The 18,483-nt window shown below is 48.9% G+C and overlaps 5 protein-coding genes; 3 read left to right on the top strand and 2 right to left on the bottom strand.

Moving 5' to 3' along the window:
- Positions 1-1,032: 1,032 nt before the first annotated feature.
- FFUJ_04450 (uncharacterized protein) lies at positions 1,033-4,185 on the bottom strand (the record flags this gene model as incomplete). XM_023572264.1 has 4 exons in its annotated part: positions 1,033-1,482; positions 1,532-3,620; positions 3,686-4,026; positions 4,084-4,185. The coding sequence occupies 4 exons, from the start codon at positions 4,183-4,185 to the stop codon at positions 1,033-1,035; spliced, it is 2,982 nt and encodes a 993-aa protein (XP_023426419.1).
- Positions 4,186-4,760: 575 nt separating this feature from the next.
- Positions 4,761-6,335, bottom strand: FFUJ_14432 (related to transposase; the record flags this gene model as incomplete). Its single annotated transcript, XM_023572262.1, has 1 exon — positions 4,761-6,335. The coding sequence occupies one exon, from the start codon at positions 6,333-6,335 to the stop codon at positions 4,761-4,763; it is 1,575 nt and encodes a 524-aa protein (XP_023427173.1).
- Positions 6,336-8,719: 2,384 nt separating this feature from the next.
- On the top strand, positions 8,720-10,744 carry FFUJ_04451 (related to protein disulfide-isomerase precursor; the record flags this gene model as incomplete). The annotated part of the gene is made up of 1 exon (XM_023572261.1): positions 8,720-10,744. The coding sequence occupies one exon, from the start codon at positions 8,720-8,722 to the stop codon at positions 10,742-10,744; it is 2,025 nt and encodes a 674-aa protein (XP_023426418.1).
- A 2,436-nt stretch (positions 10,745-13,180) lies between these two features.
- FFUJ_04452 (probable potassium transporter hak-1) lies at positions 13,181-15,671 on the top strand (the record flags this gene model as incomplete). XM_023572260.1 has 3 exons in its annotated part: positions 13,181-13,345; positions 13,417-14,601; positions 14,673-15,671. 3 exons carry the CDS (start codon positions 13,181-13,183, stop codon positions 15,669-15,671), a joined length of 2,349 nt encoding a protein of 782 aa, XP_023426417.1.
- A 792-nt stretch (positions 15,672-16,463) lies between these two features.
- Positions 16,464-17,934, top strand: FFUJ_04453 (probable UDP-N-acetylglucosamine:dolichyl phosphate N-acetylglucosamine-1-phosphate transferase; the record flags this gene model as incomplete). XM_023572259.1 has 2 exons in its annotated part: positions 16,464-16,889; positions 16,954-17,934. 2 exons carry the CDS (start codon positions 16,464-16,466, stop codon positions 17,932-17,934), a joined length of 1,407 nt encoding a protein of 468 aa, XP_023426416.1.
- Positions 17,935-18,483: the final 549 nt, after the last annotated feature.

The following is an 18,483-nucleotide window of genomic DNA, read 5'->3' as shown; positions in this document are numbered from 1 at the left end:
GCAGGTTGACAATCTGAACAGGGCCACTAGCCACTGAAAACAACGGTCGGCCAAGGCATTTGCGGCACACAGCTCCACTACCCTCCACTTTTTCGCGTCTTTTACAGTGGTCTCGAGGTTCCCTTTCGGCTACAGCCTCGTATCCCGCGCGGACTTCCGCTCCATTGCTGGGTTGGTTGATTGATGCTGAAAGCTTATGACATTTCAGTGAGATGTGGGAAGCCGACACACTGAAAAGACCCAGTTAACTTCACGTTTCAAAAGGCAATATATATTATTAGCCTCAACAAAGATAAGTCTCATGAATTAAATATCATAGTAAGCTTTTATAATGACTGAATCTGTAATCTTATTTGCAGCTGCTTGGGGTATAAGAAGAAGTCACAGGTAGCATGGAAAAACACAGTCAAAATCACATCAAGTTTACTTGAAGGGGGATTGCCAGGTTGATTTTTTTTATTCGTTCCCGTCCTTCCGCGGGATCGTTCACAATCCAGAAGCCCTTCTCCAAACAACGAGGGGCCGGCGGGCATCCGTAGTTGACCTTATTATGTTTCAGAAAGAAACCACAGAAATGCACTTTTTGCGCTACCCTACAGTTCCTTACACCAGTTTCGGGTTCATTGGAGATTTTACACCCTTATGCTGGTTCGCTTTTGCATTCTGCCTTACATCTGACTCTACACATAAATATAAAGGATGGCATTTGTATCTAGTGGAATGTTTCAAGGGATGTATTATCTTGCATGTGAAACAAATCATTTGCTATTACGCTTCTAGTTAAACGATGCCCCAGTCACCACTAATAACCTAGTTGTAGATGCCCGATGCAAAGTGCAACAAGCGACGCTCCGTCAGTTACATGCAGGCCCATATTCACCAACCCCCACCTCTGTGCATCGTCTTTGTCCCACCCAGTTTACCCTGATCCAAAAACCCAAAGGTTGAACCGTTTGCGCCGTCTTGCCATCACACCCTTGGTAGTACCTGTCACCAAAAAGCAACTCCACATTTGGAGGCTGTCTCCACACCTTAGAGTCGACCAGATCGAATTTCCTTATCAAATATTTTGACGCCCCAAACCTCATAAAACTGCAGGACTCCAACGGTCTTGAGTCGAAGCCTCTTTCCACAATTCGAGGCATCATCATCGTCCTCCTCACTTTCGCTATCCGAACCCCAGGATGGTAGCACAGGCAGGTTGCTGCTATTGTGATGTGGATGAACCGTAGCCTTCTCTTTGCCCTTGCCTCTTCTCTTCTCCCCTTCTTCAATTGCGTCCGTAGGGCGAATGACCCTGTCGAGACGATCGTCCTCCATAGCGATCCACTCCAGCTTCAGCTCGGGATGGTGAGAGAGATTATCCACGATGAAGTTCAGAATCTCCCGCATGACCCATATACATGTGTCGTTATTCCTGAATCGAAGAATGTTTATAGCACGTAGGTTGACTAGTCCAGCGAAATACTGCATGAAGGCGTGCTAATACTCATGTTAGTGACTGATCGGCATTCTGATAATACCAACTTACCACTGCGTGGATATTCATGCTAAGTGCCAGCTCCTCAAGCTGCACACCACGGTTACAAATAAGTATCATTGCCTTCTGATTCGCATCCCAGGTGCTGCTGTTTGATTCGTCCTTGATCATAAGTCTCTTGAGTGAGTGCATGTGCTTCTTGAGGACGAGCCGACGGATCTGGTCGATGGTGACGGTAGTTCGTGGTGCGAAACTCTCAGGCTTATACTTAGCGCTTCGCTCCAATAAGAACAAGTCGTGTAATTCTTCAAGCTGGGACATGCAGTTGAGGAATGCGGTCGAAACATTGTCGGTAAAGACACTCCGTAAGGCCAATGGTGAGACCTTGTTCTCTTTGGAGAGCAATGTCCAGATTGGGCCCTGATTACCAACATTAAGCAGGGTCAGGTTCTTAATGCATTTCAGGTCAATAGCTCTAGACAGAACGGATGCCTTCACAGGGATGAGATGAATGCTCAGTATTTCTAGTGCAATGCCACGAGTGTCACGCAGGTATTCGTCGATCGAGCGTCGTGACTTTTCGCCGTCGTTGTTTTGAGCTTGTCCGAAGACTTGATCCTCAATATGTTTGATCTCGAGATGTGTCGTTTTGATCGCGCCTCTGATGTGTTCAGCTTCCTGACTTAGTTCTCTTAGTTGTGTTACTGAGTCCTTGAACTGCTCCAACTCAGCAACAGTACCCTGCACACGGATCGCCTTGATCTTCTGGATGAAAGCATCGTTCTCGTCCTGCAACTGCTGTAGATTTGACAGTAGGGACTCATAATTCACCCGCTGCGTATCCAAGTTTGTGTGTGTTTTGTTCAGCCCTAGGGTCGTTGATGAGTCTGAGTTAGCATCCGGTGTCTTCGATGGTAAGCCAGAGGGATCAGCAACTGCCTCGGGTGTTTCTGATTCTTTGACTCCAGCTTCCTTTTCCCCAATGTCCTTGGTCTGTTGTTCGTCCAAATCCACCTCCAACTCATCTATGGTATCCAGATGCTCAATTTCGATATCGTCTGGTGATGTATCATTGTTTGAGTCGTTATTCTTAGACAATGGGTTCGAACTTGATTCTGTTATCGTCGGTTTCGATCCATCACTCTCATTACTCTGTTGCTCCTCATCATTCTTAGGTGTCGCTGAGGTGCTACCGGACGGTTCGTTGTTTGACTGAGAAGGGAGCTCACATGAATCCACGTATTTTCTTGCTGCCTTTTCAATCACGTCCAAAATATCCTGTTGGGCTGCCGAGAAGTCACGAGTGCCATTTATATGTGACATAAGTCTTGTTGAAACACTGCGGATAGATGACACAAATTCTTCACGAGGATCTTCTGAATTGTCGTTAGTGCCGGCTTCTTGATCATCCTCTTGACTGGTTGCCACCTCGCGAGGACTCTGGATAAGCGCAGGCTTCTTGGTAATAAAAGGTTCGACATCAAATATTCTTCCCAGTATGCCCTCTTGCAGTTTGCGCTCTTCCTGGGAGCGAAACGTCTTTGCAGGGCCGCTCGCGTCGAAGCTGGTGTTCTGGGAAACGGGAACCACTTGAAACTCATCTTCGACATCAGAATCGTCCGGGTCCGAGTCAGGTGGCGGCCGTCTAGCTTGTAAGCCCAGACTATCAGAAAGTGAAAGTTGCAGTTCGGTAAGTGTGGCTGAAGAATTTCGAACGCAAGTCTTGAGCTCCGTTACCAATTCGAGATTGTCGATATCGAGAACGGAAAGACTTTTCAATTTTTTGAAACCCGAGAGCGTTGGGGGCTCCTGTGTCACAGAGTCTCGCTTACTTCCCTTTGCTTTGGAAGATTGCTTGGACGATGGCAACAGAGGAGGTGGTGAGGTGATGACTGGCAGAGATGTCATGGCACCGACCAGTGGGGCTGAAAACACTCCTGGGGGAGGCCCAGGCGGAGGAGGGGGAATATCTGGCCAGTGAGTTGAGGCCGGAGGCAGAGTGTCAATGCTAAGAGGGAGAGGAGGAGGTGTGATGTAGTATGTATCCCCGGCTTGGAGGCGAATGTGGAATTTTGTCAAAGTTTTGATCTTGTGAAGCTCACGAAAGACCGGTCTGCTTAACTCAACGCGAATGTTCCACCTGGCCAGAAAGTTAGCGACCAAGAACTTTTGAAGAAACCAGATACAGCCTGCTGTGGAACACACCTAAAAGATTCGAGTGACTTGGCTTTCCTCAGAGTCAGATAGAGCAAAGTATTAAGGAACTTGCCACAACTGGCACTATACAGATACGGCTTGTAGGCATGCTCGGCTTTCACACCAGTGCTCACTGTATCCATAGACAGTTCTCTCAGGTGCTTCGCGTAGTTGTATTCACTGGTAGTGAAGGTGTCGAGACCACCCGCAAGGCCATCGATTGGGGATTCGAACCTCACATCATCGTCGTCGGGAAAGAGGATGTTGAAGCTACGATAGAGCTGCGCGGACGCCAACTCATGAAAGTGCCGAGATACAAGAGCGCAACATATCAACTCGGACTGGGAGCACTATGGGGTCGTCAGCAATGTCGCACGAGGTACAGCATTGTGAGTCTAGTCACGAACATGCGACAAGATGTCCTGCTGTGTCTCAGCTGGGAGATCGAGAAAGGTGAGTCTGCGCTTGGGTGGGGTGGCAGCCTCGTTGCCGGTGGCCTCCACAGCCATGATGATCGAGCGGGGGCAGCGTGGCAACTAGGCTGACTCAAAGGCGAGGAGAGAACAATGAAGCAGATGGATAGATTGAGGAGTAGAAGGAGAAGGTCCTCCCTCAGTGGAATGACCTCAGTCTCAACAGACGATGCGACGGATGGATGGATATTTCGCGATGCGACTGGGGTAATGCGATGCGATGCGCTGGGCATGCAGATGCGCCGATGTAGGATGTGTTCGAATGGATAGCGTCGATCAGCAGGAGCTAAACAGGAGGCTATAAACTGGGGCCTAAGAGATGAGAGAGATATTGAAGCGACGATTGGGATAGGGAGATGTGTATGAACATAAGAAGCATTCGGTTGAGTAGGGAATGGAACAAAAGAACGAGGCAAGGATGGAGGAGAAGCAGATCCAAGCAAGTCCCAGTCAAATTAGTCGCGAGCCGCTTTGGGGTCGTAACGTCCCCCACCCAAAGACCGGCCACCCCCACAGACTGGCCACCTCGGCCAAAACACCAAAAACCCGATATCATGATCAATTAATGAATTATCACAACACCACATTTTTTATATTAAATAAAACTTCAGTCAGTGAATATTTATATGGAAATTAGTACAAAGATCCTCAAGTTTTAATTTCTTAACCTTGTTTGCTGTTCTTTCTGGTTGTAAAGTTTTCCACATCTGTTCACGAGCTTTCTTTATTGCTGGAATCTTTGCGAACTCCGCATTTGGGTTATAGACAACTTTTTTACGCCGTTTTGGTCGATTTTCTTCATTTTCTCGCTGTAGAACACTTATTTCTCTATTCTGTCGCTCAATGTCGAAGTTATGACGGTCCAATTGACTGCCAATCTTCCTGAAAAGCAGCCTGACGGTCGGATCTTGCGTTGCAGAAGCTGGGACTTGGCCCAGAGCTTGCCGAAGCTGTACAGACGAACGGGGAGTCTTCAGGAGACTCAAATCCTGCTCTTTTGCCGGCGAATTTGCTGTGACAGCGGGAGAAGGTGTCTCTGTGACCATCGGGTTCATCAGGACCTTCGCCAGGTTCACAGGCCACAGTCCAGTGGCTTTGAAGCCGGCAATTGCGTTAGACTTCGTGATAGCTTCTCTCCGAGCCTTGTCGTAAGTGTATAGAAATGTAATCTTGCCGACATGACTGTCGTCAGAGACAGAAGTAAGATCTAAAAGAAGATGACGATATGCCCTCTTCAGAGGACCAAAAACTGCAACATCCAGTGGCTGAAGGACATGGGAAGCATGAGCAGGAAGAAATAACAGATATATGTTGTTATTGTAACATTCCCAGAGGAAATCTTCTGTAACATGACTTCCGTGGCCGTCAAGAATAAGAAGTCGGGGTTCATTCTTCTTCTCGGGCTGCGTCGATGGAATAAAGACTTTTCTTAACCAAACCAACGCCAATTTGTTGCTCGTCCAGCCCTTATCACTACATGCGAATTCCCAGTCTTCCAGGAAGTCCAAATTCTCAGGGAAATGTTGTTGTTGGACTGTTTTCCCCTTGAAAATGACTGTAGGTCTCAGGACCTTCCCGGTTGCTGAGATACACTCGAGAATTGTAATCCAGGCACGAGAACCAGGCTGACGAATAAGTACTGACTTCTTCGACTGATGACCAAGGAATAGACCGTTCATTCCTATTCCTTCCATCATTCCAACTTCGTCGACGTTGTATCTGTTCCCCTGCTTGACTAGGCGTATCGCCGGCATCATGAGGAGCATAAAGAATGCCTTTATCAGTTCAGAAGAAGCTCCGTGATATCGGTCAGAGTCAATTTTCTTGCCTTTTAATGTCCTGATATCAGGATTTCGTCCCAAAAAGCCCTGTAACCAGTTCTTTCCGACGCCTTCTGGGAAGCCGTTGCGGACGGCGATCTTGCTGGCGAACTCTCTGACTTGCTGATGCGATACAGGGCATCCTAGATCAGCTTGGATAACAATCCAGTCTCGAAGACTCTTTTCCTGAGTATCAGAGAGCTTTTGGCGAGGTTTTTGGGCTTCTCTTGGTGTTGCGCTTCCTTTAATCCGACCTTGGAGCGTGGAACGGTTGATGCCACAAGCTTCGGCTGCTTTGTTTACTGACATACCGTCTGCAACCATCTGAAGTGCGGCGCTCATATCTTTTTCAGTAAAAGAAGGCATTCTGAATTGATTGGCGTTGGTTTGAAATTAATTGGAATTAAATTGATGGAGTTATGACTGTTTAAAGTATATACAAATTGGGTGGCTGGGTTGAGAATGAGGTGGCCAGTCTGTGGGGGTGGCCGGTCTTTGGGTGGGGGACGTTAGTCGCAAGTCTCAAGTTCTGGGTTAACGTTAGCTGAAGTAGAATTGTTGGTCGTTGGTTGGCTGTGAATAGCGGCTAGTGCGGGGCGGATCAACGATGACCAGCTAGGATCTTCGACCCAGTGTGCATTGCTCTGTAACTCAGTGGAAAAACTTACTCTACTTCAGTAGAGGTAGTTGTAGCAGCTCTTGCTGACTGCCAGCACCTCGAGTTTGGCTTTGCCGCACTGAAACATTGACCTGGAAGATACCTAGATAACCGTCTTCCTAGGTATATTCGCGTAGGTAGTCTATAGTGTTTCTTCCAGCAGTGGAGACGTTGCAGTTAGCTGTTGAAGTTTGGCGATATCTTAACCTTTTTAACGCCTAAAGTGCCTGAATGCTTAATTAGGTTGTCTTACCGGTCGAATGGTGTTGTGTAACAGCGCAGATTAACGGCACCCACGGTTTCATACAGAATCACGAAAGTAGAGCATCCTGCTTTTAGCAGCCTTGGATCCTTTCTTATGATAAATTGCCTTTACCACGGATGATAGTGTTCAGACACTTCATCTGAACACTTACATATATCTCATGCCAGGTGTCACTACTATGGGGATGCTAACTCTATATGAGTCACAAACAGAGACAGCTAAGTTTGCTACTGACGTTAAAGAGCTTAAATATTTATATTAAATCTTCACTGACTTCATCCTACACACGTGGCAACATTAGACTTGCTATGCATTCTTTTCGGCAACTTAATTGAGAAAGCCAGCAGTCATAGAGCACAAAGTATGACTCCTACTAAGTGTTAATCCCTGAAGTTGATAGACATTAACTTTATGATGATTCTGTTCAGCCATTTAATCAGTGTATTTACTAGTAAGATATATATCTACCTCAGCAAGTTTTTATCTTTATGTGTGTGCGGTAAAGGCACACTGACCAAGACGATACATAATTGGAGCCCGGGTGGAAATGAATATGATTTTCCTGTCAGCCTCAAGTTATCATGATCACCACATGAAATACTCCATCTCCAAAACCACATCCTGGTTTCTTAAGTGCAACTAATGACTAACGTTGCCTTAGATCTCCCGTCCAGGCATGCACTAGCCGTCTGATACAGTACTGGAAGCTACCTTAGCTGCTTCGGTAGGTTCTAGCTAGTGCGCTGCCCCAAAAACGCCCCCGCCGTTAGCCTAGCATCCATACCTAGGTAGGTAGTATCTAGGTTGTTTTATGTTTTGAAATCTTCTGTTTCTATATCAGTTATAGGATGGGAGTTTATAAAACCAAAGGTATTGATCAAGAAAACACCTATTTGCTAGATATTGTAATTTATAGCTAGACTGAGTCCCCTTCGTTCTATTCTGAGGCACGGTGTTTTGACCACTACAATAATTCTCTGCATATCCGGAGATCACTTCTAACTAGGGCTTACTATGCGAGAGAACGGCGTGATCATTGAGCGCTGATATTGTATGTACTCTATATAATTGTCATGACAACATTGCGCTGACTAGTCTCATATGGCAGAAAACTCATCGCTCTTTGCCTTTGATTACGTGGCAGAGCAAGAAAAGGGGGAAATATCTCGATTACTTACGATCATCATAAGTATCTGGGTCTAGGCACATAATTGCCGAGAGCCAAGTTATCAAATGGTTGGAGGGCAGACTGTTGTGTGGATCGACGAGTACAACAGCCAGTTAAACAATTTAACGCTCGTGTACGGATTATGCTCGTACTATGACGCTCGTATATTTTACGGTCAGTGCAATCATGACCAACAGCTCTCCAAGTCTAATGCAAAGCGAACGTTGGCTCTAAGAGCATCATGAAACTATAGTTGGTGGACCTGGTGCTCTATCATTCTTCCCCGCCCTCTAAACTGCGGCCCTCGAGGTCCACCTGCAGGGCTGTGTGGCTATGTTCGATCCCTCTGGACCCCTTGAATCAGCGCTTCGGTCAACCCAGGCACCCATCAGTCATTCGTTTCATCGTCTGTCGTATTTCTTCCATCCTCATCCTCATCCTCACTCTGACTGTCGTTCTTATTTATTGAAACCTAATTGACATCTTCCACGTCTGTCGTTACTATCTTTGTTGTATACACCACCCGAGTCTTTAAAATTGCATTCCCAGCTAGAGAGATTATCCCATCGTGTCTTTCAACACTACCTTGATCCTCCCGTCTCAGTAAATATTGTGAATACGAAAACTTTGAAACTTTGCTTTTGACTTAGAGGATCGAAATGGCCGACACAGAGGAGCCCCAGTTCAACACTCTAGCTGAGCGCATTGCTGCTCTCAACAAACAAAAGAGTTTCACAGGTGCCCCAAGCCAAAGTCTCGGACCGGTTCGCAAACGACCGCCGCCTCCTCCCCCTCCTAGCCGCCCAGCGATTGAGTCCCGAAGTCAGACGGTACCGGTTGTTTCGACCACGTCAATGCTATCGCAGAGTAATCCGGCGATCCCTCCTCGCCCTACGCGAAAAGCGTCGACACCACAATTAACAGCGCAGAATGGTCAGCATGATGTCCAACAACGAGCCCCGCCTCCGCTCCCAAGTCGGACCCCAACTATGCAGTCCGCTCCGTCTTTACCACCAAGGCGACCGTCAACGCAGTCCAGCCTAACAGTGCGGCGGAACTCTGGCTCATCAGAGAGATCACAGAACTCGGCGATATCCTCGTTATCTACGGGCAGGCCTCCTTCATCAGTGACGAGTGTCAACTCTGATGGAGCTGGTTATAAGCTGCCACCTGCTTATGACCCTGCAAGTCTCCCCAAACTCCCCCCATCAAGAAGAGAAAAGGAAGCAGCCGTCAGGGAGGCAGGGAAACCCAGTCGTGCTCCGCCGTCACCGCAGCCCCCACGGGCTATTGAGCCTGCATCTGCAGCTCGACCTGGTCTGCCACCAAGGCTGCCTTCACGCCCAGCAAAACCACAAGCGGATGCTACACCTGAACCGCAAGCGGCGCCGCAACCCAGAAAGTTGCCCCCTAGAACACCGGTGAACTCGAAAGCGAAGACACCGGTGATACTTGGGTTTTCCAACAAGGACAAACCCAAGGACTCCCAGCCAGCACTGCCCACACGGCCTCCGATCCCAGACCGGTCGCAATCGGGAAATGAGCCGCCGCCAGTGCCGCTCTCTTCTCGACCCTCAGTCGCCCAGATTGAAGCGTTCGAGACGCGGGCTCTCACTCCATCTGCCCCAGTATATGGATGCCTAATATGCCGGGACTGGAGCGATCCAGATGCTGTAGCTGCGCAGTATCCTCGAGATTCTGTGCCGAGGGATGACCCAGTGGGTTATCTGGCTCAGGTTCTTTGTGGTCCATTCCCCTCATACACGGACAAAGCGCGAGCGATCTTTACTTGGTTCCATCACAACATTAGTTATGATACCGCTGCATTCTTTGGCAACAATGTAAGGCATATGACGGCTGAAGATACAATTTTTACTGGTAGAGCGGTATGCGCAGGTTATGCAGAAACATACAAAGCGATCGCCAACAGAGCTGGCCTAGAGTGTGTGGTTGTCACCGGTCACGGGAAGGGCTTTGGATACACTCCGCTCAAGAAGGGCGAGCGTCCACCCAGAGCAGATCCAACCGGACATGCTTGGAACGCAGTGCGAATCGACGGCGGTGACTGGAAGTTGCTGGACGCATGCTGGGGTGCTGGACACGTAAGTGGGCAAAATTACGAGCCCAAATTCTCTCCTCTGCAATTCACCAACGCAAATGAGAACTTTGGCCTCAGACATTTCCCGTCCGAATCACGGTATCAATTCAGGGCGGACGGCCTACCAGTCACGTGGGAAAACTACTATACTGGAGGAATTGATGGCGAGCCCCATGGAATGTGCTCGACTACTGCTGAAGAGGGCATCGCCGAGTCCAGTGTAGAGCCGAAGCAGCGGCATATACCTATTGACAGTGGTGAGGTTGTGCGATTCCAATACTCAAAGGTTTGCGAACACTGGTCAGAGAAGATGTGTGGCGGCAAAGAGCGGCTGGTGCTCCTCTGCCTTCCCAGAGGCGATGGCCAGAAGGAAGAGATGATACCCATGGAAACAAATGGATATTGGTATTGGCTTGACGTCAATGCAAGCGATCTCGGGCCTCGGGGCAAGTCGGTACGGCTGCTTGTTCTCACGAAGTTCGGAGATCGCGAAGATGCAAGGGGAGTCACAGGCAAAGAATTCCTCGCCAAGTTCGGTAGATGCGCAATGGGCTGGTCGTACCTTGTTACATGGGACTTGGTTTGAGGCCTCTCACCTGATAGTCACATACTTGGCGTCTCCTGATGGTGCTATATATCTGCATGTTGCAGTCTGGAAAGACTTGGCGAATACACGCCTCATCGTGAAATCTCCGCTCCGCACGTCGATGCATGAACTAGACACTTGACGACCACTTCCTCAGCAAAATGATATGGGCCATCTTTCAGTCCGGGTGGTGAGTTTATGCACTGGAAACTCGATGCTTCACAGGAACAGGGGTATATAATCAGTTCCTGAATGCTATAATCCAAGTTACTTCCTCCGGTATTTTGATGAGTATAATATGAGAGGGCAGCAGAAAGTCGGTACCCACATTCTCAATGAGATTTAGGTTAGTAGTTATGGTGATATTTGCCGGGTGGTATCATCATTGATCGGGTTCTATAACGCACCATGGTACTGAGGATCGACAGGCAACTCTTCCCGTCGAACTTGACTTCTTACCGCGGAGGGGTATAGTGGATCTTCAGGATACCCTAGAACCGAATGATGAGAATTAATGCCGAGACACCTCTTAGATGCATCTTTTTCTTAGACCTCATCTTGGCAATCCCCATGACACGCACATACAGGCTATGCTCCTGTTGATGATATCAGAAATGGCCTCGTGTGGAGATTTAAGTTTGTCATAGGTACTTCAGGTTTACTTATGGTGGAATTTGGGAATGACCATTTATACATAGTAGGAGGCTAGAGAACTCATGAGAGCGAAAGGTGAGGGAAGTATCATGAGTAATCGGCCTTTACAAGCTACTATACGCTAGGTACGGAGTAGAATCATGACCAAATACGGAATACTACCTCGCAGTCTATCTATCCACAAGCATTGAATGTGAAATACTCTACAGCGAGTTACATAATTCATCATAGTATCATCATCTATATTGGAATGGCTATCTAAGTCTCAATATGATAGATTGCCAATCGACTCTGACATGTAAGCAGTTAGAATGCCTACCTTACTACCTACTACTAATAGAAAGGCCAGCAATTGCGCAACTAGGTACCTACCTTACCCAAATACATACTACGCTTACCTATCCGTAGACAGCCGCCATCGTACTGGTACGGCGCCTCTTTTCTCCGCACCTGTGGGTTCTTGAGGTAGCAGCCAGCCTTCGTGGTTATCCAAGGTCCTACCAGAGCAGGGTACTAATCAAGAATGGCGATCGTGACTTTGAGGAACATCACGAACTCCGATTTTTGATGCAACTGGCCTTGAGAGGAAGGCACTTTTTAAACCACACCCACTTATCACATTACACAGGTCAGTTTCAGACTCGCAGCATTGGCATCGGCATCGGCCTCTTGATTGCATGCACATGGTGATGGTAGGGGTGGCTTCGTAACATGTTAAGAGCACCATCACTCCGTACAGTATTGCCCGATACAAGACGGTATAGAGTCTTGGCCCAGCATGAGAGAACCGCAATCACACTATTTAACGTAAGACTTCCAGGACTCCCAAACCTCTTAAGTTTTCACGTGGGGCACTGGCTAAAGCTGATAAACTGACATATTTTGGCAGGGGTTCTGGTATGCATGATACTACACAACAAATACAACCAAAAGCTGACTCGAGCGTCATACGGAAAGACTCGGTAAGCCGATCAGCTTGTTCTCGGACGGCCGATGAAGGACCCTTCTACGAAAGCATATGCAACAAGTAAGCAGCCAAGACTCTTTACAAAGAGCAGAGAAACCCAAGTGTCTTGGCGCTCGGTACGATTGCAACACGCAATGTAGAGTACCATCTCCAACTGCTCATGGGCCAGTTTGACTACTCCCCGCACTTCTCAACGCTTAGATTGGAGGATGACAGGGTGACCTGGATGGATGGCGGCACGTCATTGGACTGACTCAAAGTAGCCATCAGGGAATGGCCCCCCCTTGACAGTTTCTCGAATCTTTTGAGTCGAGTGTGAGCAGCACGTCGGCGACATCGTGGGTATAGCCGTCTGCAAGTGAGGGGAAAATTGGGTCCTTGGTACGCACAGCCTCAAGCCTGCATATGCGTGCATCTCCTCAGCACGCAGATAGAACGGACCATTAAACCCTTCTTGAGCTTCGGTGGAGAGGCTCAAGACACGATGGTCTATCCCGAGTACGCCTGGGCCTATCAGCACCACCGACACTTGCCAATGGACGTCTTGGCAGTCAAGATGTTCACCGTCTACGAGTCTCGAGGATTTGTGGCTGTTGGCAGAGTGGACCAGGAAAGCCCAGTTTCGCCTAGCCATGGCGTTCTCATCTAGGATTAGGCTCGCCATTATCCACCACCATCCTAACTAACCAAGGTACATAGTCAGAACATGGCCGAGTATATAAGCATGAGCCCCAGGTTTTAGTCCCTTTGCCTTTGCCCTTTGGCCTCTGGACCCAGCGTCACCAAGTGGCCTACCTTGCCGACTCCAGATCGAAATGATCTCCTACAATGCCCGCAACCAGAGAATAGAAGCCTGGGTCAACGCGGCCGCCGAAGAAAGCGAGGATGCCGCCCCCACTGATCCCGAAGCCCGCGACCTGCATGACCAGGAAAAGGCCCAGCGAATCGAGCACGAGGATCTGTGTCGCGACAAGAAGCAGGTAGGTCCTAGTTCCAGGGGGATAAATGTGCGACGTTGTGAATGGAGGTCTGACTTTCTCATTTCGAAAAGACGTACAAGGGCGCGGTCTTATTATGGCTCGCCTGGCAAACTACCGGTGTTGTGTATGGCGACATTGGCACCAGTCTCCTTTATGTTTTCAGTTCGACTTTTAGCGAGCAGCCGTCATGGCACGACCTCGTGGGAGCTCTGTCGATAATCATCTGGTCCCTCACCATCATCGTAACACTTAAATATTGTTTCATCGTCCTGTCAGCCGACGACGATGGTCAAGGAGGAACCTTTGCTCTCTACTCTCTCCTTGCTCGATATGCCAACATTGCCCGCGTCGATCCCAACGGCCCGGAAAGAATTGTTGTGCGCCTCGATCGTGAGACGGGCGCCGAACTCGCCCCTGCTGGGAGAATGGCCCGTGATTTTCTGGAACGTAGTCGGGTTGCACAAAGCGTCCTCAAGATTGTTGGCGTCTTGGGCGTTTCCATGGTTGTGGCCGACAGCATTCTGACACCAGCCCAGTCCGTCTTGGGCGCCGTCCAAGGGATTCAGGTTATCAGACCTGATCTGGGAAGACCGGCTATCGTGGGGACCTCGTGCGCGATCCTCATTGCGCTTTTCTTGCTGCAGTTCATTGGCACCTCCAAAATCGGCACCTCTTTCGCTCCCGTCGTTGTTGTCTGGCTCCTCTACAACTTCTCCATCAGCATATACAATCTTGTCTTGTACGACCACACCGTACTCAAGGCCTTCAGCCCACATTATGCGTTCAAATACCTAATACGGAACGATTCTGATGGATGGAAGTCTCTTGGTGGATTGCTTCTCGCTTTCACCGGCGTTGAATCACTCTTTGCAGATCTGGGTGCTTTTGGACAGCGAGCCATACAGCTTTCATGGTTGTTCCTGGCATTCCCATGCTTGTTGATCACATATTGTGGCCAGGCTGCTTATATTTCACAGGATGAAACTGGGCTGGCCTTTACCAATCCATTCTTTCGCACTGTTCCCGAAAGCACACTGTACTTCAGTATCATTATTGCTGCACTCGCTGCTGTTGTCGCCAGCCAGGCCGTGATCACCAGCTCTTTCCAACTCATTTCTCAGTTGATGAGGCTCAGCTACTTTCCCCACATCAAGACTGTTCACACCAGCCGTCGATTCCACGACCAGATCTATATGCCACTGGCAAATTGGCTACTCATGACCGGTACTGTTGTGGTTACGGCGGTTTATAACAATGTAAGTCACCGACCCAGCCTCATTGTGTCACTTTGAAACGGACCCGTCTGACATGACTTGGCTTGAACTAGACAACGAGCTTGGGTCATGCTTATGGCGCATGTGTCATTATCGTTAGCTTTATTACAACGTGCATGGTGTCACTAGTGGCACTCATCATCTGGCGTGTCTCATCAATCGTTGTTCTCATCGGGTTTCTCATCTTCATCCTGCTCGACAGCATTTATCTTAGTGCAGCAATGAACAAGGTGCCCGACGGTGGGTGGTTTGCGCTGGTCCTGTCCGCCATCCTTAGTTCATTCGTCATGCTTTGGCGATGGGGAAAAGAACAGCAGTGGGAAGCAGAGCAAAGAGACATGGTGGACCCGGCAGAGTTCCTCATGTCCTCTCGGAGTACCTCGAGAAACAACTCAATAGCAAGGGGAATTCAAGGTGAAGGCTCTCTGCGCTCGACGAGGCTGAGGCTTTCACCAGAGTTTGGAGGCGGACAAGTAATGGTCGCTCCAGGACTCGGAATATTCTTCGACAAAGTGGGCGGGAGTGGTGATCACATCCCCAAGGTATTCTCGCAGTTCGTTCGGAAGTTCCAGACGAGGCCACAGGTGATCGTCTTCTTCCACATGCGCCCACTCTCTCAGCCTACGGTTCCATCTGACCAACGGTTCGTCATTGCGCGTGTTACAGCAAAAATTCCTTCATGTTATCGTATTGTTCTGCGACATGGTTACATGGATGACGTTCTCACACCGAACTTGGCGCCTACGATTGTTAACGAGTTGATGACCTTTATCACCCGAGGTCCTTTCCCACCTGATGAGAACGACATGCCGCCAGAGTTTCGAGAAGAGCTTGAAGCGCTGCGGGCCGCCGAAGAAGCACAAACGGTTTATCTCATGGGCAAACAGACTATGCGGGTGCAAAGGCCAAAAAAGAGGAGTATTTCCAGTATCATACGCCGGGTAGCACTTGAAGCATTCTTGTGGATCCGAGAGAATTCACGAACCAAGCTGGCCAATTTGGATATCGACCCCGATAGTCTGGTAGAGGTGGGCTTTGTGAAGGAAATTTAAAGACAGAAGACAACAACAATATTGAACACGAGATACCCGACACATGCGCAAAAAGGATAAGGGACGATTGGGCACCAAAAGTTAGATGGATTACTTTACGATTTCCGGACGCAGGCGCTTTGGATTATAGGTTCAGCTGGGAGTTTCACTGATAATAGGCTTAGTAGATGCCTCAGCTTTGCTTTGTTTCACTATACTGGGTGGGATAGGAACTCTCCGCTTACCTTAGATTTGGTCATTTGCTTGTACGTGGTTTCAAGGCGGAAGCGATGTCGATATACCCTCAAGAGCGAATGAATCGATGATTACCTACCTTATGTTGCATACCCGTATATTCTAGGCCGAGGGCGTTGGTGATGGATGAAAATCTATTGACTGACTAATTTAAGAAGCATGAATCTTCACGAGAGCAGTTTACCGACTAACTGATAATCCCTGGTGTTGATCTTTGTATCAATCTCCTATTTTGCACGTGTTTCCGCGTAACTCATATGCCACTCCACACCCGCCCCGGCCGTGTTCCGCAGTGTAACAACGTGTCACCAAGCTTCACCTCAACAATACCTATAGACTTTGCTCTGCTTTAATAGGTACCTAGGTAGCGGAGCGCATTGTGTTGGACATATGATAGCAGTCGCATTTCTGCTGGCGGTTTTCCCCAATATCGTCTTCCATGATGCTCTCTTAACCCTCATCACGCATCGCCCAACCCATCATCATCATCATCATCATCATCATCATCGCGCACCAATAGTTGGTACTATACTACAACGCCAAGAGCCACCGCCCATCATGACTACAACCATGATGACCTCACTCTCTCGCTCTGAAACACTTACACTTTCGACCGTCTCTGCAGCTGCTTTCGCGGTCCTCGCAAATACCCTCCATGGTGATGGCGAGCCCCTCATGGCATCTCTGGCCCTGTCGGTTCTCGCCTTTGCGCTCTGCTTCGCCATGATCCGCTGGCTAGGCCCTACCTTCATGCGTGCTGGCTTCCAAGGCCGCGACATGAGCAAGGTGAACCGCGCCGAGATCCCCGAGTGCATGGGCGCCGTGTGCGCTGCGGTCTACCTCCTCAGCGTCATTGTCTTCATCCCATTCCCGTTCTACAAGGACATTGTTGCGGCGACTAGTGGCGGTGGGAACCGCGATGTCGTCGTTGAGCTTCAGCACGTCAACCAGGGCCGTTTTCTACATCGCTTTCCACACAACAAGGTGCGCAGATGTACCCAAAGATGCGTGCCATGCATGTCTGGTGTTTTACTGACCTTGTCGCTAGCTCGCGTCATTCCTGGGTGCCATCATCTCTCTTCAGACAATTGCACTTCTCGGTATTGGTGATGATCTCTTCGATATTCGCTGGCGACACAAATGGTGGATTCCCGGCCTGGCTTCGATCCCTCTTCTTGTCGTTTACTTTGTCGACTTTGACGTCACTTCTATTGTCCTACCTCTTCAGCTTCAGCCGTATCTCGGCGAGCTCGTTGATCTCGGGTTTCTCTACTACGTTTACATGGCGTGCGTTGCCATGTTCTGCCCTCAGAGCATCAACATGCTGGCAGGCATAAACGGCATTGAAGTCTCGCAATGCATCGTCATCGCTTCTCTCCTCGTCTTCAACGATTGCCTGTACCTCTTTACGCCATACCCTCACCCTGCTACCGACTCGCACTTGTTCTCACTCTACTTCCTCCTCCCGTGGATAGGCGTCTCGTTCGCCTTACTCCTCCACAACTGGTATCCTGCTAAGGTGTTTGTCGGCGATACCTACTGCTATTTCTCGGGTATGGTTTTTGCTGTTGTCGGTATCCTTGGCCACTTTTCAAAGACTCTCGGACTCCTCCTTGTCCCTCAAATATTCAACTTCCTCTACTCATGCCCCCAGGTCTTCGGTCTGATTCCCTGCCCACGCCACCGACTTCCTCACTTCAACGCCCGGTCTGGCCTCATGGAGCCGTCTGTGACTCCCTGGTCACCCGAGCGTCAACCCCATCCCTTGGTCGCCCAGGGCCTACACTTTCTCAACAAGCTACGCCTGGTAAAGGTAACAACCGATGAAAAGGGTCAATTTGTCGAGACAAGCAACTTTACCATCCTCAACCTCTGGCTTGTCTGGCGGGGACCACTCCGTGAAGATCGATTGGCCTTGGAGATTACTATGCTCCAGCTTGTTGCTGGGTTCTTTGGACTGTTCGTGAGGCATCGTCTCGCATTGTTGGTCTTTAAGGAAGATAACTGGGGGACTGCTGCGCAATATTAACACAGAAAGAAAAGGGGCTGCGCCTTTCTCGGAGCCACAACCGTATCACCTGCCCCGATAGATTATCATTCCACTGGTTGGAAAGTTAATGATTTAGAATAATAACCACGATGTCACGGAATGAGTGTTGCCTACTATTAACATCAACTTTGTCCTTTGGCTCACCATGTCACAAGAGATTGCGGTTCAAGATAGCCCTTGAGTCTTTAAAGGGCTGTATTTTCCATCGTTACGGGCAATGCAACATGACTGTGGTGAGTACGTGCAAGTAGGATTGACGCCTATAATTACATACAACGATTCCTTCAGCATCTTTCCGTCAGAGATTTACTCCATCCTACTCTTCACTTGTTTTGGTTCATGGCCAACCCTCTTCAACTGGACATCAATCAAAAAATATCCCGAACAAGGACCACTTAACATCTCTGCTTTTTCTCCCTCAGGAGAAGTCTCATGACCCGTAGGCACCAAACCTGGTGCGCCGTTCCCATATTTAGATGCCAGGGTTCGATTGACAGAACCCTTCAATCCCAGCATCAGTAATCCCAC

Source organism: Fusarium fujikuroi, chromosome FFUJ_chr02, assembly GCF_900079805.1.
Source record: "Fusarium fujikuroi IMI 58289 draft genome, chromosome FFUJ_chr02".
Lineage (NCBI taxonomy): Eukaryota > Fungi > Ascomycota > Sordariomycetes > Hypocreales > Nectriaceae > Fusarium > Fusarium fujikuroi.
The sequence above is the reverse complement of the archived record's forward strand: the minus strand, read 5'-3'. Positions and strand labels throughout refer to the sequence as shown.